The sequence below is a fragment of the Pogona vitticeps genome, chromosome 2 (assembly GCF_051106095.1).
Source record: "Pogona vitticeps strain Pit_001003342236 chromosome 2, PviZW2.1, whole genome shotgun sequence".
NCBI classification, from domain to species: Eukaryota; Metazoa; Chordata; class Lepidosauria; order Squamata; family Agamidae; genus Pogona; species Pogona vitticeps.
This window is the reverse complement of record NC_135784.1, coordinates 183,706,152-183,726,651: the sequence shown is the minus strand read 5'-3', so window position 1 is coordinate 183,726,651 and position 20,500 is coordinate 183,706,152. Positions and strand designations below refer to the sequence as shown.

At 41.7% G+C, this 20,500-nt stretch overlaps 1 protein-coding gene across 2 annotated transcripts in view; it reads left to right on the top strand.

The window, feature by feature from the left end:
• The first annotated feature begins 7,236 nt into the window (after positions 1–7,236).
• The window catches only part of LOC110071225 (A.superbus venom factor 1), a 139,371-nt gene continuing 126,107 nt past the window's right edge, over positions 7,237–20,500 (top strand). Inside the window, exons 1-3 of one of the 2 annotated variants that reach the window (XM_078386612.1) lie at positions 7,237–8,120; positions 9,790–9,982; positions 10,771–10,933. In XM_078386612.1, the coding sequence (XP_078242738.1) occupies positions 8,050–8,120; positions 9,790–9,982; positions 10,771–10,933 (427 nt within the window). In that variant the 5' untranslated portion in view covers positions 7,237–8,049. The remainder of the gene's footprint in view (positions 8,121–9,789; positions 9,983–10,770; positions 10,934–20,500) is intronic. The other variant, XM_078386614.1, reaches the window with a different exon arrangement.

Below are 20,500 nucleotides of genomic sequence, written 5' to 3'. Positions count from 1 at the left end.
GTCTATGTTAGTGTGATTTAATAACATTTTTGGAGTGCTGTGAGTGAGATGGTGGCAACTGGTAAGGGTGATATGTGCAGGATTGTCTTACAACAGCATGGTATATGCTTGACTGATAAAAAAGTCACGATACATATATGTAGGTCCAAGGCAGATCAGAGTAGAAAGGGAGCCTACGGTACATTAGTCCCTTGCTCAATGGCAGAGATATGCCCAGTTAGAGCAGTTGAGGGTTGTATTAAGCTGGGGGGGGGGATGACACAAGGATATTTCTTTGAACATGAGGATGGTTCCCCGCTGACCAAATACCAGTTTTGGAAGTTGACAGACTGTGCTGTGGGAATACAGGGCAGTTGGTTTGGAACCCATTCTTTCAGGATTGGAATGGCTTCTATGGCAGCTGCCCTAGGTTATGGTCTTGAGGCTATTAAAATTTTAGGGTGGTGGACATCCAATAATTATCAGAGGTATGTCTGTGCTCTGAGTGGAAAGGGCGTAGAGGAATGCTATGGGGGGAGCATTCAGCAATGCAAATTATTTGGTCCACAATGATCCCTCAGCTCGTTTGGACAGTGGATTGCCCCCTCACAGCATATCAATATAACATGGAGGAGGATAAACAGAGAAGTGTGTTGTGCAGTTTGTGATGGTCTGGGATTGATAATTGGTCAATCGGAGATCCTTGTGGACAAGTCAGAGCTTTTCAAAGGTGGTGGGATATATTTGTTGGACCTGGGCCTGGAATTGTTTCTCAAAGACATTCAGAGGGGCCTGAGTAAGGAGATGGAAGGATTGTTGGCAGGCATGGGCCTTGGTGAGGCTAGTCCCAATGCTGTGGCGGGTAGTGTGGAATGAAGATGGATCAGTGAGTCCCCTTGCAATTACAGATAATGTTATAGCTCAGTCAACCTCCCAGTGCTGTGGATCATGAAATAACAGTGTGGGGGAGGGAGGATGCACTGGGGCCACACCCAGGCTGATGGTCAACAATGGGGTGGGGCTCCAAGGTTGGTCAAATATGGGCTGGCCAAGGTCCCACTGTCTTCAGGCCTGCAAGACCTTGGGGCATGGGAGAAAGGTTCCAGCAAGACCCCAGCTGCAAATCTGAGTCCACACTATGGCAGGCTCCTTTATTACTTTAGAAGTTGAAGTTTATCATAATGGTTATTAATAAAGTGAGGCCCATATTTTACCCATAACAATTGTCTTGCCTCATTATTCCGGGGTGGGAGGACAAAGGTGTTACCTGTGATCAGATATATTTTTATTTATTTATTCAATTTTTACCCCGCCCCTCTAGACAACGTCTACTCGGGGCGGCTTACAAAGATTAAAACACATTAAAACAACATAAAATACAGAGCATAGTGCAATTATTATAATTAATACTATCCAAGATGGCAAAATTATGAACCAGAAGAAAAGGAAAGAAAAGAACTTAGTTGACTGGGGGGACAGACATGCTGTCCCCCCAGTCAACTAAGTTCTTTTCTTTCCTTAGTTGGACCTGGGCCTGGAACTTAGTTGACTGAGGGGACAGCATGTCTGAATAACCAAGTTTTTAGTTGGCTTTTGAACACACTCAGCGAGGGTGCCAGCCGAATTTCAGTGGGAAGTGTGTTCCACAGCCGAGGGGCGACCGCTGAGAAGGCCCGGTTTCTTGTTTTCTCCTTCCGGGCCTCCCTCGGCGTCCGTCCCCTCAGCCGTCCCTGCTGGCTATGTCGGGTGATTTGGGTAGATCTGGGTGGGAGGAGGCGATCTGCCAGATATTGAGGTCCCAAACCGTTTAGGGCTATTTGTTTGTTTGTTTGTTTGTTTGTTTGTTTATTATTTTATTTATTGATTATTTGATTTGATTTGATTTTTATCCCACCCCTCTAGACCATGTCTACTCGGGGTGGCTTACAAAATAAAACAGAACAGTATAAAAATATATAAAATCATAAAATTACAATTACAATTTCAATTTAAAACAATTAATTTAAAGAGAGGATTACCAAGATGGAATAGCAAAGAAAAGAAAAAAGGAGAAAGACTTATATGTAATCATTAACACTTTGAAGTCGATGCGGAAACGAATAGGTAACCAGTGCAGTGCAGCCAGAGAGGGGGAGATGTGCTGAAATTTTCTCACCCCACTAATAAGCCTGGCTGCTGCATTCTGGACCATCTGAAGTTTGCGCATGAGCCTAAAAGGCAGCCCCATGTAGAGTGTGTTACAATGGTCTAATCTCGAGATTACGAGCGCATGGACTAGAGTAGTGAGGGGCCCCCAATCAAGATATGGCTGCAGCTGGGCAATCCGCCATAGATGAAAATAGGCGGAACGGACCACGGACGCCACCTGGGTTTCCATGGTAAGCGCCGGGTCCAGATGTATCCCCAAGCTGTGGACCTCACTCTTTGTGGCAAGGGTCGTCCCTCCAAAAGAAAGGGTCACCTATGCCACTGACGGGAGGGCCACCCACCCTCAAGACCTCCGTCTTGTCCGGGTTCAGCCTCAATCCATTTGACTGCATCCATTCCAGTACGGTCTCCAGGCAGCGCTGGAGGGACTGGACGGCATCCACTGAAGTTGGAGTAAAAGAGATGTAGAGCTGTGTGTCATCAGCGTACTGGTGACACAATGTCCCACACCCTCTGATGACCCCGCCCAGCGGCCTCATGAAGATGTTAAACAGCACTGGGGAGATGATCGACCCCTGTGGAACCCCACAATTAAGACTCCACGGGGCCCAGACATTCTCCCCAATCTCTGGGGGTGGTCCTCCAGGAAGGAGCGGAGCCAGGTAAGTGCAAGGCCGCCGACTCCCAGTTCGGAGAGCCTCCCCAGGAGGATACCGTGGTCGACGGTATCAAAGGCAGCTGAGATGTCGAGGAGGACCAACAAGGACACATTGCCCCCATCGGCCTCCCTCAACAGGTCATCCAGCAGTGCGACCAGTGCCGTCTCAGTACCATAGCGCAGCCTGAAGCCCGACTGAAATGGGTCTAGAGCATTGGTTTTGTCTAAGAGCGCATGAAGCTGATCTGCCACCACCCTCTCAACCACTTTGCTGAGGAAGGAAACACTGGCGACGGGCCTATAATTGCCAATTTCGTCCGCCGCCAGATTTGGTTTCTTCCTAATGGGCCTAATGAGTGTCTCCTTGAGGGCAAGGAGTACCTTGCCCTCCCGGAGAGACCCATTAATTATTGCAGTGGCCCATTCAGTTGTTACCGCCATTGGAGGACACAAATTGCACTATGTCTAGACATGGGTGGTTGTAAAGAAATTATTGGATAAATAACTAAGCTGTAGAGGAGATAGTTATAGTCCATTCCATCTATTTTCATCTTAGGCGGATCACCCAGCTGCGTCCCTACTTTAACACCCAGTCCATGCATTGGTAGTGTCAAGAACAGACTACTAGACTGCAATGTTCTCTGTGTGGGGCTATCCATGAAGCTGATACGGAAACTTCAGCAGGTCCAGAACATGGTGGCCAGACGTTTGAGCAGATTAAATAGATGTTGGCATATTTCTCCCACTATGGCTGCCTTAGACGAGTTACCTATTAATTTTTGTGCCAGCTTCACGGAGATGACACTAACATACAAGGCCCTAAATTGTTTGTGGCATTGATAGAAGCCCTGCTTCCAATGAGTTCTGCCTACCCTACTCATTTGTCTCAGGTGGAGCGGCTGAGGAATCTTGCCCTGGGAGAGGCACGAATGAAAATACCAAAAATTAGGCCTCCTCAGCAGTCACACAGCATTTATGGAACCAGCTCCCACCTGATATCCTTCTGGCCCCTTCCCTGGCTCTTTTTAAACAGATAATTAAAAACCTGGCTGTTGGGACAGGCCTTTGAAAGTATACCATCAACAGAACACAGAGTATCAACTCTGAAGCTACTGTTTCTGCCATCTTGACTGTTTTTATTAATTGTTTCTATGGGTTATTTTTCAACTTATAATGTTTATAAGCAACTTATAATATTTAGTACATGTTTATTTTATTTTATTTTTACTTTATTATATTTTGGTTTGTTGATGCTGATTATTATTTTCTATTGTGAACTGCCTAGAGTGGCTAAATAGACAGTATAGAAATCAAATCAAATCAATCATCAATCAATCAATGTTTACCTTATAGCCAGTTTTTAAAGAACATTTCAGTTACTCAGTAGGAACACAGAAAATGACTCAAAACAATGTGACTTGAGTTGACTAAAATTAAAATACTATACATTTTGTTTTTTGTTTTTTTGAAAAATATAGACAGACTCTAAGTCAATTAATTAAAAAGCTTGATAAAATAAACGTCCCTCTGGTGGCCATTTATTTTAACTTGCTTCCTAAGAAAATGAAACGAGTCAGGGGAAAATAAGTACACACTTTGGAATTTATTGTGTGAACTTGAAACTCAGCATGGTTTTAAAACAGCTCAAATCCCAGATAATTTGGCTGTGTGACCAGGCCCTCACACTCTGTTGTGGACATTCTTGGTTTCTATTAATGGTGTCACATTGTTGTTTTCAAAGGTACTAAAAGAATTGCTGACACAATGATGAGGGTGAGGTGGTGAAAGATCACCACAAAACCAGGAAGCTAAATCTTAAATCACCTATTTAAACTGAATGCTACTTCTCCTCTGAGGTAATGTAGTCCCTCCCGAAATGACTTTGAGGACTCTTGCCTGTCATGATTGGGCATACCAGGCAGCTAACCACAGATCAGTTCTCACGCCCAGAACTACAGCATGAGCTTTATGTGAGCTTTGTTGAATGTTTTGCCAAGTATATATGCAGATATGTCGAAATTGATTGACCCTGGAGATTGCCCAGGTTCTACTTCTATCCAAATGAGTTGCCAGGAAAACAAACCTCTTACTGGAAACCAGCTGATAACCAGCATTTCCTGAATAACATTTATCAGTGTTCAGGAATAGATGTCATCTGTGCTTTATTGATGTTGTATATTGTATTGAACATGGGTCATTGCAATTAATTTCATTTATTATTTTTGCCAACATGCATTGTTAACACACAACATAAAGAAGCTGCTAGAACATGCCAGGAGACGCTTAGTCACCTATGAAAATTTGCATGTCTCCTTGGTTGCCCATCTTAGTGGAAAGGTCAAAAGGTGTTTGGAGACATACATTTGAGTGTTCATAAATTTGTCCGTATTATGTTTAGAGGTGTGCCTCATCAATCTGAAGAAGTAATAAAGCCAAACATCTTAACTCTTAAACAAGAATTAACCACTGGATTAACAGAAACAAGAAACCAAGTTAAACGGCATTCATAGGAAACTGATAAATTAAAAACTAGGAAGCAAGAATCAGAATTAGCCGAAGGAGCCTTAGACCTACAATTCCAAGGAGCAAATCAAAAGACTGAAATATTAGAGATACAGAATAGGAACCACAACTTGACATTTAGAAAAATCTCAGAATATATTGGGCAAAACAGACATGGAAGAGGCATTTTCCATACTAATATGGGGGCATTTCAAGACTGGAGAATTATTGGACTGTGATAAAATCTACAGAATTAAGTCCAAATTTGCAACAAGGAACAAAGTCCCAAGAGACCTTCTAAACAAGTGTATGTACAAGAAACTAGAGATCTTATATTGAATAAAATAAGAACCAACCCACTGGAAGTCTGTGGGACAGAAGTATAAAATTTTCAAGGTCTTCCATCACATGTATCAAGGAAATGAAAAGCCTGATTTTTTCACTTAAGAACTTAGAAAGCAAAAAAATTAAGGTATCAGAAATTTGAAGAAATTCTAAAGAGAGACAGCATAAGATTTGTAATGGGAATGAATTTGTAGAAAAAAACCAACATAAAACATCATGTTTTCAGATGTAAAAAACGCATTTGATAATATTTCCTGGTGCTTTCTAAGTAAAGTTTTGCAGCATTTGAATTGTGGCACAAAGTTTGAAAATTCACCCCAAGGAATTCATAAGAAGCAACAGTTTTTTAAAAAATCAATAAATGGGGTTTTAACTGATGGGTTTATTATTGAGAAGGGAACCAGACAAGGCTGCCCCTTGTCATCACTCTTGTCTATTTTAGCAATGGAGATCTTTGCAACCAAGATTAGACAAGACTGCCAAACTGAAGGATTAAAAATAGACAGAGAGGAGTTGAAGCTAAGATGTTATACAGATGATGTTGTTTTCACAGTCTCCAATCCATTATATTCAATGCAACAGGTAATGGAAAAAATAGCGAAGTTTGGACTCCAGACATGTTTTTAAATTAATGGGGGGAAAGCCAAAATTATAACAAACTTTCATACAAAACAACAAGAAGTTAACATTGTAAAAATATAGGGTGTGGATTAACTGATAAACCAATAAAATAGCTAGGTATTTATTTAACAGGAATTAATAAAACACTATATAAGGATAATTATGAAAGAGTATGGGGAAAAATACAGAAATATCTAAGAAGATGGACTGATGTAAAACTCTCCTGGCTGGAAAGAATGTCAGCAATAAAAATGAATATATTGCCAAAAACTAAACTTTTTGTTTCAAATGATTCAAATTACAATTCAAGATTTTTTTTTTAAAAAAAAGACTGTCAAAAACAAATAAATACATTCATATGGAGTGGCAAAAAACAAGGATAAGAGGAGGACTGGCTGTGCCTAATGTTAAATTATGTTGTCAAGCTGCAGGTTTAGTATGGATTGTAGACTGGATCAAAAAATCCAAATGACAGGTTAAAGAAGCTGGAATCCACTGATCAATGTGAAAGTCTACACAACCAGTTATGGATGCAAAAAAGAAATAAATCCCACTATAAACACACAATCAGGGACAGCCTGTTAAAAACATGGGATTCCTTAAAATTGAGGATCAGTCCATCACTGATAAGGGCTCCTATGGATGTATATTTCAGCAAGCAAGAGGGAACAATACATGACCTTATAACCTTTCAGGAGATGAGAGAGTCACAGGGCGGAATCAAATCTTGGCAAGGAATAATTGAAGAAGGAAAAAAAAACGATAAGCTGGCCATCTTATCTTAAATTAATTTCAAGATATAAAGAGGCTACACAAGATAATGAAGAAGATAATAATTATGCAAAATCCAAGCAGATATTAGGCCAAATATACAAACTATTCCTTCAATTTGAAAGAGAAATGGAGCCACTTAAAATCAGTATGCTAAAGAGGATGCAGAATCTAGGGAAAGTGATAACCTTCCGTCAATGGGAGAGGCTATGGACAACAAATATAACATTCACTGCAAGTCAAACTTTGAGAGAAAACTGGTTTAAAATGTACTATTGATGGTATATAACTCCAAAAACATAAAAAATATGGGAAACATTTATTTGAGTCTCTGCTGGAATGGCCCAGAAGCTGAAGGCTCATACTATCACATGTGGTGGACTGGCAAAAAGAGAAAAAAAAAATGGAAAGATATTCATTCTTAAATGCAAAAGATTCTGAAAGTTGAATCTGAAATCAAATCAGAGACCATGCTCTGGGGAATAAAACAAGTCGCGTTCACATTCTAAAATGTTAACAAAAATTAAAATGCTGTTTAGAACACATAGTTATATGGTTGGTGCTATACAATGGAGTCTCCCAGATGCTGTTAATACTGTATTATTATTTTTTCCTTTTCTTTTCTCTCTCTTTTTTGGGTATCATTTTTTAAAATCACCATAGGTTTTTGTATTTAGCGTCTGTGGGATTTTTTAAAGTTTCAATTTGTAAATCTTCCAGAGGAGTGCATGCATTTGCCAGGTTAAAATTAGACCCAGATCAAGTGATGTTTTCATATTGCATCATTTCTTTGTACAATTTTAAAGACGGCACAGAGATACTGTGTTGCTGAGGCTGTTAAAAGGACAAAGAAACCTCTGTGTATTTTGACAGCTTTCATGGTTGCATCAGAAATTATTAGATTCCACAAACTCCTCCCCATATACTGATTAAATACGGAGCTATTGCAATAGGGCCTGCCCTGAAGTGCTCTCTTTGAATAAATAGTGAAATCCTTCCTGCTTCTGCTGACCTTCCACATCACGATGGAGGGGATGGCTCTCTACCTGGTAGCTGCTCTCCTGGTCTGTTTCTCAACTCCATCTCACAGCCAGCTGTAAGTAGAAAATACACATCAGTGGCGCACCCTGTTCTTCTGTTTCTTAACCCAGAAAAAAAATTTTCTTCAGGAAAATGTTCTCTGCATTTCTCTTCTGAAGTTTTGTGCTGCAAGAGATCCATCAAATGGAAGATTCTGCTCCTTTTAGCAGGGATTTGGGAAAGGCTCAAAGACAGTGTCTAAACATTCTGTTGCCCAGAGCCACAAAATCTAAATAATCATGAATAATATCACCAGTTGGCAGCTTTTCAAGCGAAATTTATGGCGCAAAGTGGGGCACTTCACTGTCTAAGGAAAGAGCCAGCCAGGAACTTCTGAGGTGGAGATTATTTCTTTGTTTGTTTTAGAAAAGGTTGAAGCCGTGCTTTTGAAAGAACAACAACCCTGTATTAACATTTCTTATATTACGCTTATTATCCCCTTTCCATTTTTATTAATTTCTACCTTCTCTCTTTTTTCAATAATTTGTCAAATTATCATAATTAATCTGCCCTCTTCTCCATTCCTTCCTTCAGTTTTCAGTTAGAAGTGTATTCAATTGTGCAAATCTCTCATCTCCCAGTATTTCTCTTATTCACCCTCTATTATACATCTTCCATAACCAGTCTTTTATTCTAATAACTCACTGCTCATTTAATATCTTTTTAAAGCTTCCTTTTAAGATTTTCTGGGAAATTTCTTAATTCTACAACCAGACACAAAGGAGAATTTGGTGAGCCCAGTATTCCCCTATAAATTTTCTAACTTAGCAACATATTACTTAGAAAGGGATTATCAGTACTTCAAACCACAGCTCTCATATTTTCTTTAAATAGCTCTACATTCGGCTGCTTCCTGTGGATACCTTCATATAGCCTTTGCAATCAGACATGTAAATTAAACCTATGTTTACCTCCCAATGGCTAATAATAAAACAGAGCATGCTAAACACAAAACACAAGGTGAAGAAAACTGTACACTATGGCAAGGTGATGTTGTGAACCACTTGGGAGAGCACTTGTTCTGAAACAATGCTAAATGTATCTGGCCCTAGCCAGTGTGACAGAAGAAAAGCAACAGAGTATTCAGGGCACCATGAAGAAAGGCCTATGGAAACATGGCCTGTTCTGTCTGTACAGTGGTGCCTCTCATAGAGATCGCTCTGTTGAGTGACAAAATCGCTTAGCAACAGAGTTCTTGCGATGGCAAAAACGATCTTTTTGCGATGGTCCCTATGGGGTTTTTTCACTTTGCGATGATCGCGGGGAAGCGATCATGGCAAAGCAACCCCTTTTTTAACAGCTGATCGGCGGTTTCAAAATGGCCGCTGGGAAAACAAAATGGCCACCCGCTGTTTTTCCTCTTTTAAGAGACAGCCAAAATGGCGGCGCTATGGAGGATTTTCGCTTAAAGGTGAGTTTTTAAGCCCATAGGAGCGCAGTAATCGCGTTTTAATGCATTTCTGTGTGCTTTTTAATATCGCTTAGCGATGAAATTGCTGAGCAAAATTTTTTCCAGAACGGATAACGTCGCTAAGTGAGGCACCACTGTATTTATGGTTTTTATGCTTAATTAAAGCATTTGTTTCTTGTCTTTTCTAAAACAAGAGGACCCAAAGTTGTTGCATGGAATTGTAATCTAATAATATTAACACAAACCTCAACACATCAATTGTTTCTCTGTATAGCTTCTCCCTCATCACCCCCAGTGTCTTGAGGATAGAGAGCGACGAGCAGGTTGTGGTGGAGGCTCATGGACTCAATGCTGAAACAGAGGTCACAATCACCATCCTAGATTTCCCTCAGAAGATGTACATCTTGAACCAGACCAAAGCTTCCCTGAAGCCAGAAAATGGCATGATAGCAACTCCATTCATAAAGGTATGTTTGATATGGTTATAAATGCTGTGACTGTCTTCAAAACTGTAGCTAACAATTTTGAAGTGTGCCCTCAGATCAACTTTGTAATATTGACAGTCGTGTTACAATAACATTACAGCAAAGAAGTGCTCAGAAAGCCAATTTCTCCATGTAACAGAAAGGGGGGAAATGGGGGGGAAGTCTTGTTAGAAACTCAAGCTTGGTAGTTTCCCCAAACTTGCCCGCCAGCCAGCCGAGTCTTGTCTCTAGGCCTCCCAGTAAAATGCATGCTCCTTTCCCCAACCTGATTGTTAGAGCAAATGGGACCTGTCAGCCACCTTCTCATTCCTCTGCTTTGCCCATTGTCCCTTCCACAGGACCTGTGCATATGCGTTTTTGCACTGTTCTTGTAAATATATTTCCTTAACTCTGCTCCTGAGGGAGGAAAGGGGTGGGCTGAAAGTCAAGTGCTCAAACAAGTGAACGTTTTTCCATGTAGTCTCTGTATTTCTTCATATGTCTGAAGAAGTGGCCAATGTTCCATAAAAGCTTACATGAAAACATAGCAATCGGTCTTTAAAGCGTCACAATGTCTTTTTCTGCTTTTGTTTTGTTTTGTGTTTCTTGCTTTTTGTTTTGTTTTCTCTTTCTTGTTGAAATGCTTGCACAGACTAATATGGCCACAACTCCTAAAACTGCTCTAAAATTCACCCTTAGCAAATACCAATATACAATTTCTGTGACATTGTTAGTTATGCTGGTAGAGGCCAGAATAATTTACTTCTCTTGTTCCTGATCTTTCCACACAGCTCTCCGCAAGAGACCTCAAGAAGGATTCCAGGAAAAAGACATATGTTGTTGTCCACGCCATCTCTACTCACTTCACTCTGGAGAAGGTGGTTCTAGTCTCCTACCAGATGGGGTATATCTTCACCCAGACAGATAAAACCATCTATACTCCTGGATCAACAGGTAAGAGCTTCCTGTTGATTCCACCTGTAAGCGTATGTAGGAATGGGTAAGATAGTTTAATCCTATTCATTGTCTATGCAGCGCTTCTTGGCTTGTCTCTCATATTCAGTAAATGGAACATCTCTTGTCACTGCCCAGCAATTGTCTTCAAGCATTTATGGGCAAGCTTCAGAAATGATAGCATTTCTCAATTGTTGCAATGTCCTGGTGAAACTGCTCATCACTCACTGTTCTACATTTTGGTGGAAAAAAACTAGAGTGCCAATAATGTATCTTTTTTTAAAAAAATGTATTTTTATTATTATATAACACAACAACAAACAACCATCACAAAATACAACAACAGGAAGGGAAAAGGGGGTAAAACAAAACACATAAACACAGGGAAGTTACTTGCTTTCATTCAGTATTCAATATGCACTTGACGTCATAACTCTGATATAATACTAAAATCCATAATCCCCACTCATTTTCTCTACTCATATCTGTTTCTGGGCCCAATCATAAAACATTTTCCAGCGCACGTACAATCACTCCCCCACTCCTTCACGCGGGTGCTCAGGTGCATGCGTGAAAGGGGGGAGCACTCATGCCGGCGCTGGCATGCGCATATGTGCGCAAAGCCACTGTGGGGGTGTGTGTGTGAGGGCCCCCCCAGGAGGTCTGTCTTTGCGGCCCAGTCTGGCTCAGGCCACGGACTGGTACCAGGCCGCGGACTGGGGGTTGACGACCTCTGTTCTACATTATATTCTTAAAAAGTATAATTTTTGTATAATGTTATCACTAGTATAAATCCATAATTCATCCACCTGTGCTTTTCCCTCATAAAACCGCACTGTTTTATCTTTTTAAAATCTTGATTCTAATTTTAACATTGCCCAACAGTCTGTTTGTAAACCGATTTCCTTCAGCTCTTGTATATTTTCAAATTTATTTTCTTTGGTTAATAGATCTTTATACGTATAGCTCCATTCTTCCACCATTAAGGTAGGTTGAGTAAATGCTTCCAATGGTGCTATCCAGATTGGGATTTTTTAATACAATTGCTCCTGGAACCTTTGCCCAACCTGGTATAGTGCTTTCCTTACAATATGCTCAAGAAAAGTTGTTTGATCTTTGCCCCTGCCATACCATGTATATGCATGCCATCCTAATCTTAGGTGATGTCCTCCCAGTTTTAAAAGTGCTTGATCTTGCAATGTAATCCATTCCTTTATCCAGTTCAATGCAGAAGCTGTATAGTATAGTAAACATTTTGGTAAGCCCGTTCGTCCTCTTTCTTTTAAGTCCTGCAGAACTTTAAATTTTATTCTTGGCTTTTTAGCTTGCCATATAAACGTAGAAAGCACAGCATCTACTTCCTTAAAATATTTATAATTCAACAGTATTGGTAAATTTTGGAATAGGAACAACAGCTTTGCCAAGATATTCATCTTTATAGTAGCAATTCTGCCCAGAAATGAGAGTTGTAATTTGCCCAATTTCAAATTTTTCCTGTATTTCTTGAAGTATTGGAAGATAATTATGTTTAATCAAAGTGCTTGGGTTTTTTTTTTGTAATATGTATTCCCAAGTATTTGATTTTTGACATATGTTCAAATCCTGTTTCCATTTTTAATTTTTTTGCTTCTTCTTGTGTCATATTGTTTGTCAAGAATTTGGTTTTTTCATAATTTAATTTAAGTTCTAAAACTGCTCCAAAGTTCTCAATTGTAGTTATCAATTCTCTAATCAATTCCTCCAGGTTTTCTAATAATAGTACCAAATCGTCAGAAGCTTGTAATTTATATTCTTCTCCTTTTATTTTTAAGCTTCTAATTTTGGGATCTCTCCTTATTTGTCTAATATTTCTGAAGTCAAAATAAAGAGCAGAGGTGATAAGGGACATCCTTGTCTTGTACTTTGTTGAATTTGAATCTCTTCTGAAATTTGACCGTTAATCTTAACTCTTGCTTTTTGTTGTAAATAAATTGACTCCACTGCTTGAAAGAAACTTCCTTGAAGTCTCATCATTTTAATTGGATCAACATGAAGTTCCATTTCACATTATCAAAGGCCTTCTCTGCATCCAAAAATATCAACATCATTTGTTTTTCTAGTTGTGCTTCATAATATTCCACTATATCTATTACTGTTCTTATATTTGTCCCTGTTGCATTTGGGAAGAAAGCCAGTCTCATCTTTATGCACCATCGAGATTAAAGCCTTTTTTCAGTCTATTGGCTAAAATCGAAGCAAAAATCTTATAATCCATGTTTAAAAGAGAAATTGGTCAGTAATTCTTGATTTGGTTCCTTTCCGTTCCTGTTTTGTGTATTAAAGATATATGGGCTTCTTGACATGATTCAGGGATTTTCCACCTATCTCAATAACTTCTATTAATTTTTGGAAATATGGTATCAATTCTTCCTGTAAGGCTTTGTAATATTCTGCCGGCAGCCCATCTGGTCCAGGTGTCTTACTATTTTTCTGCTTTTTCCAAGCTTCATTTAATTCATTGCTACAGGATTATTCAAATTTTTTAATTGTTGTTCTGAGAATTTCCAGGGAAGGATTCCTTCAAAAAATATTTCTTGTTGATGCAACAATATTTCTTTTTTCTTATATAATTTATCATAATTTTTTTTGCATCATCTTGAAGAAGTTCAAGAATTTAAGGACCAACAAAGAAATCTTCCATTATCTTAGCTTCACTTAACCTTGGAAATTTTCCATGGACATACTTGAGAACTGCTTGTGTTTTTTCCATGGCTTTAAAAAGTTCTTCATCAGACCCAGCTAAATGTGTAATAGTGGTAACAAAATCTTCTTTGTTTCAACAAGTGGTGGATGCTCAACACTTTTCCTCCAAGGCTCCATTGACTGTTATAGTGCTCATTCTCTTGGGATGTAGTAGGAATCTCTTGCACAACTATCCATTTCACAGAGCAAACATCAGTACCTTGTGTATTCAGTCTGCAGACCAAGCAAGAGAGCAACAACCTTCATATAGCCACAAAGGTGCCATGGATGTTGACCTTAAAAGTTCTTTTATTTTGTTGTATGTTTCCTTCATATGGACTGCATGACCAACTGGAATTGATGGCAAAACATTCCCAGCATTAAGACTCTTCTTTGATGAATCAGTCTCCACTCTTCTGGATTGTGAACAATGTTGAGGGTTGCCATCACACCACTAGTATTGTTGCAGGCTAAAATTGTTCTGCCTAAAAAGCAAGTATTGTCCAAACCCAGTCATAGATTTATTCACAGAACCAGTCAAAGATGTATTTTAGTCATTTCTGGTTTAAATTGTGATTGGAGATGGGAGTATTTGTATACCAATACCCTCGCACAGGTGGACATAACGAGGGACTGTCCACTCACCATTCCAGTGCTGCTGCAGGCTCCACGCCCCTGTCCTATTACTCTGGAGCTTGTGACGATGAGCCTCCCTGCCAGGTCGAAGAGTGGCTAGTCGACTGTGAGCTCTGGCGAGATAGGAAGGGAGCATGGAACCCGCTGAAGTGGCAGAAGGGTGAGTGGACAGTCTGGCCCCAGGGGGTCGGCCCCTCATTATGTCCACCTCTGTGGGGGTATTTGTATTTGTATACGAATACCCACATCTCTAATTGTGATCCCTTTCCTTTCCACCATTTGTTTTCCACTATTCCCAAGTCAAGGGTCGTATATACTGACTAGTAGCATATCTTGAAAATTACATAGATCCAATCAACAATTTTAAGAATAATTTTCTTTCTCAGTAACCCAGAATTAGTAAAGATTTATTACATTTATTTTAGAAGCATTTTGGCTGTAGCTCAGCAGTATATCAAGTGCCTGGCTTGCAGCTGGAAACAGATATTTTAAATTTTCACAGACAGGATGGCCCAACTTAGAGCCTAAAGTGTAGACCAGCCTTTCTTTTTTCTGGGTCGATCCAAGTTCAGGGCAGTTTCCTTCACCAACAGCTATGAGGTAACTTAATGATGTACACCTGATGGTATCAGAAATGCCACTAAGAATAAATCAATGCTGAGAACAATGTTCTTTGGGTCGAAGGGTACCATTGTGACAAAAAGGGAAAAGAGTATTTAGAAAGAACTTTTGCATAAGAAAATAGATCCCAGAGGGTCACTATACTGGGGCTGTTAATAGCAGGAAATTCGATAGGAATAGAAAATGAGAAGGTTTTCTAACAGGTATGTTGACTACATGATAAAGTATCAGCCTGAAGCAAAATGATTACTTGGGTAGACAGTTCTCATTGGACAGAGACATTAATAGATAATATAGGAAAAGATCTACTGGTCATGGTTGGCAATGGCATTAGTTACATTGGGAAATAATACCATCAAGTTCTAGAACTCAAATTTAGGTTTTTATCCAGAATGCATTGACTGTTTGACCAGTACTCACGATTCTCATGTGGCCCCTGCTTATTTCACCAAACTAAGAGCTCACACTACATGCCCCTCAGCTGCCACCAGCTGATTACATCAACATTATTTATTTATTAAATTTATATACCGCTCATCTAGAACGTGTCTACTCTTGGCGGTTTACATATAATATAAAAATAAACTAAGATAAAATCCAGATTAATTTAATATGGGAAAGGAAAAAAGAAAAAGGGAGAAAAAGAAGAAGGAAGAAGAAGAAAGAGAGAATAGAAAAAGGGGAGATGGGCTAGGTAATGGCTGTAGGGAAGGCCTGCCTGTATAGCCATCAAGTGAGGGAGCCAGGCGGATCTCAACAGGTAAGTTGTTCCAAAGGGGAGAGGCCATTGCCGAGAAGGCCCAATTTCTGCCCCCCCCACTGGGCCTCTCTTGGCATTAGGCCCCTCAGCCGCCCAGCCTCACTGGAGCAGGTGATATGGGTAGAACTGGGTAGAAGAAGGCGCTCTGCCAGGCGTTGAGGTCCTAAACCATTAAGGGCTTTATATGTAATGGTTAACACCTTGAAATCAATGTGGAAGCGGATAGGTAGCCAGTGTAAGGTGATCAAAGTGGGGGAAATATGATGAAATCTTTTAACCTGTGTTAATAGCCTGGCCTCCATGTTCTGGACCATCTGAAGCTTCCGCATCAGTCTCAAAGGAAGCCCCACGTAAAGAGCGTTACAGTAGTCAATTCTTGAGACTACGAGCGCATGGGCCAGCATGGTGTCTAGATAGGTGTGCACCTGGGCGATCCGCCAAAGATGTAAGTGGGCAGACTGAACCATGAATGCTACCTGGGTCTCCATGGTAAGTGCCGTGTCAAGAACAACCAAATTCTTTGTGGTGAAAGTCACCCCCCCAAAAAAGAGAGGGTGTTCCCCAAACCACTGAAATAAGGGCTCCCCTCTTGCAGTACCTTCATCTTTTCCAGGTTCAACCTTAGTCCATTTGACTGCATCCATTTCAGGACAGCCTCCAGGCAGTGCCCAAGGGATGAGGCAGTGCCTAAGGGACGGAACGGCATCCACTGCGGATGGAAAAAAGGAGATGTAGAGCTGGGTGTCATCAGCATATTGGTGACACAAAGCTCCATATCACCGGATGACCCCCACCCCACCCCAGCCTCATACAGCATTGGGGAGATGATCGACCCTGCGGGACCCCACAACTGAGGGACCATGGGGCCAATACATTATCCCCAAGCTGAACTCATTGGGGACGCCCCTTCAAGAAGGACCGGAGCCAAGTGAGAGCAAGGCCACCAATCCCCAACTTGGAGAACCTCCCCAGGAGGATACTGTGGCTGACGGTATCAACGGCAGCTGAGATATCAAGGAGGATAAACAAGGACATTTTGCTCCTGTTGGCCTCCCTATGTAGGTCATCCAGCAGGGCGACCAATGCCGTTTCCATGCTGTGGTGCGGCCTGAAGCCTGACTGAATTAGATCCAGGGCATTGGTTTCATCCAAGAGAGCCTGAAGCTGGTCAGCCATGACCCTCTCAACTACCTTGCTGACAAAAGAAACATTGGTAGTGGGCCTATAATTGCCAATGTTGTCCACCACCAAGCTCGGTTTCTTTCTAATGGCCCAATGGGTGTTTCCTTAAGGGCAAGGTCCTCTTGCCCTGAAGAAGAGACCCATTTATTATTTCAGTGGCCCATTCAGGTATCACCGGACTGGCAGTTTTGATTAGCCAGGCCAGGCAAGACTCAAGGAAGGAGGCGGTTGCTCAGCAGCGATCAAGGACCTTGTCCACCTCTATGGATGTCACAGGTTGAAACTGAGTGCTTGTCAATGGACAAGGCACTGTGCAGGATGTCTCAGCTCAATCCACTGTTTTCAAATAAGGTGCAAGATCCTGGTGAATGGCCTCCACTTTTGATTTTAAAAATCCTGCAAATTGGTCAGAAGAAATGCTAGATGGAGGCCATTTATTGCGGCCAATTCTGGATAGGTTGCGTACTATATGGAAAACTTCCACCTGCTGATTGGATGCTTTGCTTATCCGGACAGTGAAGCAGGCTTTTCTAGCAGCCTCTACCTTAGCAAGAAAGAGGTTAGACGTGACCTTGGCAGCTTTTCAGTTATTTTCCGTTGGGTTCTGCCTCCAAACACTGTCTAGCCTTCTCCTATTCCGCTTCATAGCCCGCAGCTTGTGATTAAACCAAGGTGCTGGTCAGGCTCTGTGGCAGAGAGGGCGTTTAGGAGCGATTGTGTCTATAGCCCTGGCGGCGGCACCATACCAGACATCCACCAGGGCCTCAACAGGAGCACCAGCCAGGTCAATTGAAATCCCATGCATAGCATCCTGGAATTCCATAGGATCCAGTAGACTGAGAGAGTGGACCATGAAAATAGGTCTCTGCTCTCCATGGGGAGGGAGGGCCACTGTGAGATTGCACTTTATCAGATGATGGTCCGACCATGACAAGGGGGCCAACCAAGGGTCAGTCACATTTGAGCCACACTCTCTCTGCTCAGTGGAGAAAACCAGGTCCAAAGTGTGGCCACCCACATGTGTGGGGCTGTTAACATGTTAGGACATGTTCAAGGAAGCTATGGTTTCCAAGAAAAGAGCCGGACCGGTGACCTCCGCCCCTGCATGGATGTTGAAACCGCCCAAGACAATCAGTCTCTGGGATCCCAACAGAGCCATGGAGATGAAGTAAGGAGGTGGTTAGATCGTGGGGAGCACGGTATGCCAGCAAGATCCCAATACCATCCTTGGCCCCAATCGACACGTGGAGGGCCTCTAGGTCTGGCATTGCCACAGCAGAGAGCCTGACAAACTCAACGGTGTTCTTATAAACAATAGCAACTTCCCCACCCCGAGCCTCCGGTCTACCCTGGTGCTGGACAGCATAACTGAGGGGACAAGCCAGAGGCAGGGGTACACCTCCTTCACTACCCATCCACGTCTCTGTTAAGCAAGCCAGATCTGCATCCTTTTCCAGACTAAGGCCTTGTTTTAGCTGGGCTTTATTGGATACAGACCTGGCATTCAACAGCACGAAAATTAGAGTGGAGGGATGACTGAGCTGGCTACCTTGAGCCTGGTAGGTGGTAACAGCGCCACAACAATGGACAGCTTTCAGGCAACTGTTGACTGTTTTCCTGGAATGGGAAGTAGTACCAATACCATATCTTCCCCTATCCATAATCACCTGTATGTTCTTGAAGCCCCCGCTGGTAGGCAGGCCTTCCTCTCCATTCCTAGCACAAAACAGTCTAACAGCAGCAGAGAAATCAATTAAGGTAAGAGTAAGTACACAATAATTAACAGTAACAAATTAACATAAACAAAATGAATTACACACTATTAACTGAATTAGAATAAATACAAAAAGCAAGACATCAATATCATTTAAATAATTATTGCAACTTAGGGTAGGGGAAGCTAGTTCGTATAGTTAAAGAAAGAAAAGCCCATCCAACCACCCTACCTCTAAGTGTAAGAGTGTAAGTTTGTTTAATAAAGATGAGTGAGGACCAAAGAACCAGGGTAAAGTGAAACAAAATGAAATAAAACAAAGTAAAAAAAAATATAAAACCAAGATGTCCCCCCACAACCAGGTCCTGTCCTGTTGCATTTGGCTGTAGATCTTGTCTTTTCCAAGGAGGCTGTCAGAATTAGTTTATGGGAGGAGTGAAGCATGGTCTGATGATAAAAAGGTGAAATAAAAGTAGCAGGAGAATTGAAAGAAAAAAGGTGCCACTGTTGCCATTCTCCATGGCGGGAGGTCAGATGAAAAGCCCTCACTGAGCATACCAAGTGAAGAGGTGAGGGAGAGTGGTTTCTATGGCTATTGTCGATGATGGAACCACAGAACTCACAGAGCAAACGTTCTGGAGACTTACTGAATGAGTAAGAACAGCAATGCCGCCTCAGCTCACTCTGCCTCCACCATTGCCAACACCATCTGGAACCACCAACAGAACAGCTGGCAGAGCCCCACGACGCCAGGCTCCAATGAGCTTCCCAGCTCCAAGATTCCACCAAGCCTCTCGACGCCTCTCAGTCTTTTAGCACACCGGGAGACGGGGCTTTGTTGCGTTGCTGCCAGTAACTCCAGAGAAGAAGCTCTCTGGAAAGAAACTGGAACTGTCTAGTCCGGGATCCCCCTTTTGAAATGGGGATCAAAGGATAGTCTAGGAGAAGTCTCTCTGAAGCAGATGGTGAGCGGCAGAAGGAGAAGAATGGGAGGCAGACCCGGACTTCTTCCCTCTGAAGAAATCACCATGCACGGACCGGAGCGGTCGCCATTTTTGGCACTGAGCCACGAGGAACCCTTTACCGGGGGAGAGGAGAGCAATCAATATAAACTAATAATATATAACAAGTAAGTAAGCCGAAGCCTCTGATTTATGAAACAGCCTCATTAAGCTGAAAATAAGAATGAAAATATTTGGCTGAAAGAAGAAAAGCAGCAGCGAGCTTATCTTATCAGTCTGACTCAAAAGTGAAACTAAAGCTTATCCAAGTGAACTCTTAAAACAGCAGGCTGATCCCGAAGCTGAGAGAGTGAGACAGAAAAATAAATCTTATGTTTCTGGAAAAGAATCCCAAATAGTAACACTATCTGACTGGATTTAAGAGACTTGAGTGTGGTGAATGCAGTTTGGCTGGGACACGTTTCCCTTCGCCTTTCCCTGGATTTTGTGAACTGTAAATCAGTGGTCCCCAACCTTGGGCCTCCAGATGTTCTTGGACTTCAACTCCCAGAAATCCTGGTCAGCAAAGGTGGTGGTGAGGGCTTCTGGGAGTTGTATTCCAAGAACATCTGGAGGCCCAAGGTTGGGGACCACTGCTGTAAATAATAGAATTTGGTGGTTCTCAGGAGAAGAAGGGAGCTGACATGGTCGACTGGACTAAGGAGTATTGAGGGGTTAATGAAGATCGCAAGACGGGCTTAAAAGGCAACTAGTGGATAGTTTGAGACTTGGTGATTGTTGTTTTGTTTGTCGGATTGTGGACTGCGTGCGAGTCTGATAATAGAGCTTGCTGAACTCAGGAGAAGAAAAAAATTGTGCCACGGTTCTATTTGACTCTGTATCTTCTGGGTTAAAAGTTAATCTTACATTATAATATTTGGATAAAGATTGGAGGGAGATCTAAGGGGAGGTTTATGATGAGGGGTTTGGAT